This window comes from Cicer arietinum, chromosome 3 (assembly GCF_000331145.2).
Source record: "Cicer arietinum cultivar CDC Frontier isolate Library 1 chromosome 3, Cicar.CDCFrontier_v2.0, whole genome shotgun sequence".
NCBI lineage: Eukaryota > Viridiplantae > Streptophyta > Magnoliopsida > Fabales > Fabaceae > Cicer > Cicer arietinum.
Window position 1 is genome coordinate 65,553,474 of NC_021162.2, and position 4,795 is coordinate 65,558,268.

At 38.5% G+C, this 4,795-nt stretch overlaps 1 protein-coding gene across 1 annotated transcript; it reads right to left on the minus strand.

Moving 5' to 3' along the window:
• Window positions 1–3,611: 3,611 nt before the first annotated feature.
• On the minus strand, window positions 3,612–4,732 carry LOC140919511 (uncharacterized). The gene is made up of 2 exons (XM_073365613.1): window positions 4,283–4,732; window positions 3,612–4,175 (listed from the first exon to the last, which is right to left on the minus strand). Exons 1-2 carry the CDS (start codon window positions 4,719–4,721, stop codon window positions 4,150–4,152), a joined length of 465 nt encoding a protein of 154 aa, XP_073221714.1. The 5' UTR covers window positions 4,722–4,732; the 3' UTR covers window positions 3,612–4,149.
• Between the last annotated feature and the right edge of the window lie 63 nt (window positions 4,733–4,795).

Below are 4,795 nucleotides of genomic sequence, written 5' to 3' on the forward strand. Positions count from 1 at the left end.
TCAATTACATGGTGAATAGCCAAAGGCGGAAGCGTACCTGTGGGAATTGTCATTAATGAAATCATGAGATGATGATGATAGAGCCAATGGGTTGGGTGATCTTCCTCAGCAAAACACCCTAAAGACCTTGCTCTCTTGATGGGGATAGAGAGAACCAGAGAATTTTCTTCTTTAGGGTTTTGAAACTGAATAGTCTTGTTGTGTTTGCCTTGGGGACCATTACCCCTATATATAACTATTATTAGTTATATCCCAAATTGCAGTATTTCCAATTCAGCCCCTCATTAAATTAGAAACTGCCTGGTATCTACACTATTAATTTTCATAACTATTATGCTCTTTAGCCATAAACTATTATATATTATTTGACCCCTAGTTTATTGGCTAATTATACAATGACCCTAACACACTTTATTAATTAATTACATATGTGACCCATAAATCTTACAATCTCCCACTGGTCACACATGTATCCTTAGGAGTGTGTTAGACTTTATGATGTCAAAAATGTCTTTATAATTACCTTGAGTATAATCCAAATTGTCCCGTCCATTAATCATATCAGCACATGGAACCAAGGAGGCTTTCGTCATAATAGGCATAACTAAACCCAAATCTCCCACTGGTCACACATGTATCCTTAGGAGTGTGTTAGACTTTATGACGTCAAAAATGTCATTATAATTACCTTGAGTATAATCCAAATTGTCCCGTCCATTAATCATATCAGCACATGGAACCAAAGAGGCTTTCGTCATAATAAGCATAACTAAACCCATCAATGATCACCCGTACTGACACAACTAAATGACATAGACCCATTATGAAAAGTGTAGCATGAAAATTACATGAAGTTGGTCAATGCATGTCAATTTTCAACTGGTCCTACTTTATCGAATGAGATCATACCATAACTTAAATGTACAAAGTAACCAAAAACTGAATACTTTAAACTTTATTTCTGATCAGAAAGTCCAAATACAATGTATTTGTACTTTACAATTAAACATAGAACATGAATTACATAATGGACGAAACTCCCACTAAAATCAAGATTCCTCAAACTGTAGCACACCCATGTGAGCAGTATGCTCATGAAAGACCTTGGGTGGTAGACCTTTAGTGAGTGGATCCGCAATCATGGAGTTTGTCCTTAAGTGTTCTATGGATATCTGTCCACTTTGTACCTTCTCTTTAACAACTAGGAACTTAATGTCAATGTGCTTTGACTTGGTTGAGCTCCTATTATTGTTAGAATACAGGACTGCTGATCTATTGTCACAATACAACTTGAGTGGTCTTTCAATCCCTTCAACTATTTGCAGCCCTGTGACAAAATTTCTCAGCCAAATGCCCTGGTCAGATGCCTCATGAATTGCTACGAATTCTGCTGCCATGGTTGATGAGGCAGTAAGACCTTGCTTGGCACTACGCCAAGAAACTGCTCCACCAGCTAACAGAAAGACATAGCCTGAAGTTGATCTTAAGCTGTCTTGGCATCCCGCAAAATCCGAGTCAGAGTACCCAGTGATCTCTAACTGGTCTGACCTCCTATATGTGAGCATGTAGTTTCTTGTTCTCTTCAAATATCTCATGACCCTCTTGGCTGCTTTCCAATGGTCAAGACCTGGATTGCTTAAATATCTGCCTAAAATCCCTACTATGAACGCTATGTCTGGACGCGTACATACTTGGGCATACATAAGACTCCCTACAGCTGAAGCATAAGGGATCTTTTGCATTTCTTGAATTTCCAAACTTCCCTTAGGGCACTGTTTGAGACTAAACTTGTCTCCCTTAGCAACTGGGGTGTCCCCTGGTTTGCAATCCTGTAACCCAAACCTTTTGAGAACCTTATCGATATAGCTCTTTTGTGACAATCCAAGAATACCTCGAGATCTGTCTCGGTGTATCTGAATTCCTAATACAAAAGAGGCGTCACCAAGATCTTTCATCTCAAAATGCTTTGATAGAAATTTCTTAGTTTCGTGCAACATGCCTATATCGTTAGTGGCAAGCAGTATGTCATCAACATACAAGACCAGGAAAATATGTCTGCTCCCACTGAACTTATGATACACACAATCATCAACTGTATTCATCTCAAAACCAAATGAGAGAATTACTTGATGAAATTTATGGTACCATTGACGAGAAGCTTGTTTTAGCCCATAAATGGATTTTCTTAGTTTGCACACCATATTCTTTGGGTCTCCCAACACAAAGTTTTCTGGCTGCACCATATAGATCGTCTCATCAATGTCGCCATTGAGAAAAGCTGTTTTTACATCCATTTGATGAAGCTCCAAATTAAAGTGAGCAACAAGAGCCATGATTATTCTTAAAGAGTCCTTCGATGAAACCGGAGAGAAAGTCTCTTTATAATCAATCCCTTCCTTTTGAGTATAACCCTTAGCTACAAGACGTGCCTTATATCTCTCCACATTACCATTGGAATCCCGCTTGGTTTTAAAAATCCATTTGCAACCAATGGGTTTCTTTCCTTCAGGTAATGGGATAAGTTCCCAAACTGAATTGTCTTGCATAGACTTGTACTCCTCATTCATTGCTTCGATCCACTTATCTGAACGAGAATCTTGCATGGCTTGATGAAAGTTGACTGGGTCGTCTTCCGTCATGCCAACATTTTCCTCTACCTCATTGATAAATACTACATAATCATCCGAAATAGCATTTTTCCTTTCTCTAGTGGATCTCTGCAATGGAGATGGCTCTTGAGGCACTTGTTCTTGAGGATCTTGAGTTTGATCTGGATTTTGTTCTTCCTGAACAACCAGATCATCTTGAGTTTGTTCAATAATGGGAAAGTCAATTGGTGGAAGAATCAGTTCTGGAATTGTTACTGATTCTTCCTCAAAGACAAAATCTTTAACCTTAATCTTCCCCCCAAACTCAATATCCTCAAAGAACGTTGTCGTTCCCGTCTCAAAAATTGTTCTCAAATTAGGATCATAAAATTTATAGCCCCTTGATTTTTCTGAGTACCCTATAAAATAGCTGCTAATTGTTCGGGGTTCAAATTTCTTTTCATTCGGCCTATAAGGCCTTGCCTCAGCTGGACATCCCCAAACATGAAAGTGCTTCAGGCTAGGCTTACGCCCAATCCAAAGCTCATAAGGTGTTTTAGCCGCTGCCTTAGTTGGTACTCTATTAAGAATGTATGCTGCTGTTTTTAATGCCTCTCCCCAGAGTGACTCTGGCAAGGTGGAATGACAAATCATACTCCTTACCATATCCTTAAGAGTCCTATTTCGTCTTTCAGCTACACCATTCATGCTGGGTGACCCCGACATAGTGTATTGTGGGACGATTCCACATTCCTCTAGGTATTTGGCAAATGGTCCCAGACGTTGTTAACCTGAACCGTCATATCTGTCGTAGTATTCACCACCACGATCAGATTTGAGTTTTTTAATTCTCTTATTAAGTTGATTCTCAACTTATGCCTTAAAGGATTTGAACACGTCTATTGATTGGGATTTTTCGTGAATTAGGTAAAGGTAGGCATATCTAGAGTAATCGTCTATGAATGATATAAAATATTGTTGACCATCCAAGAAGGAAGTTGGAAATGGCCCACAGATGTCCGTATGTATCAATTCTAAGACGTCTGTAGCTCTATATGCGCCTAATTTCTTATCTTTAGTCTGTTTTCCTTTAATGCATGCTACACAAACGTTAAGGTCTGTGAAGTCAATGGAATCTAAAATTCCATCTGACACAAGTCGTTCAACTCTATTTTTAGAGATGTGACCTAGACGTTTGTGCCAAAGCACTCATGAATTGAAATTGTCAATTTTCCGCTTAGTACCACGTGATTCCACATTCAAGGTTTCATTATAGTTAGCCACAGTTTCCAACAAATAAAGATTATCATAACCAGAAAGTAAACCGGTTCCAACAACATTCGAATTTAAAGACAAAGTAAATTCTTTATTCCCGAATGAACAATAATATCCTGATTTGTCCAAATAAGAAATAGAGATCAAATTCCGTCTAAATGACGGTACAACAAAAGTGTCTTTTAAATCCAAATAATGACCGGAACTTAATAATAATCTAAATTTTCCTATGGCTTCAACTTCTACCTTCTTCCCATCTCCTACATAGATCCATCTTTCAGTATCACTAGGCTTTCGGAAGTTCAGGCAACCCTGCATTGAAACACTGATGTTAGTAGTTGCACCAGAGTCTAACCACCAAGTGTTTCCAGGTACTGAAGCTAAATTAACCTCAGAACAGACCAAAGACAGAATCATACCTTTCTTAACACGCCAAGCGTGATATTTGGCACAATCCTTCTTCACGTGTCCAGAACTCCTACAGAAGAAGCAGTTGTTATCCTTAGTCTGCTTCTTTTGTTCTGGACCCTTAGCAGCAGCTTTGTTCTTGGGCTCCTCAATTCTTTTCCTTTTGCCCTTGTCTTTAGAGATGCTAGTAAAGTGAGCACTTTCAGTCCTATCTTGCTTCAGCCTGTCCTCTTCTTGCACACATAATGAAATGAGCTCATTAAGAGTCCATTTCTCCTTTTGACAATTATAAGTCACCTTAAACTGACTGAATTGCGAAGGAAGAGACAACAATACTAAATGAATGAGTAAGTCATCTGACAACTCAAGCTTTAGACCTTTAAGCTTAGAAGCAATGTTGGACATCATCATAATGTGCTCTCTTATATTTCCCTTGCCTTGATACTTCATGGAAATTAAATTCTGAAGCAAAGAACTTGTTTCAGCCTTATCACTTTTTACAAAGCGTTTTTCCATCTCAACAA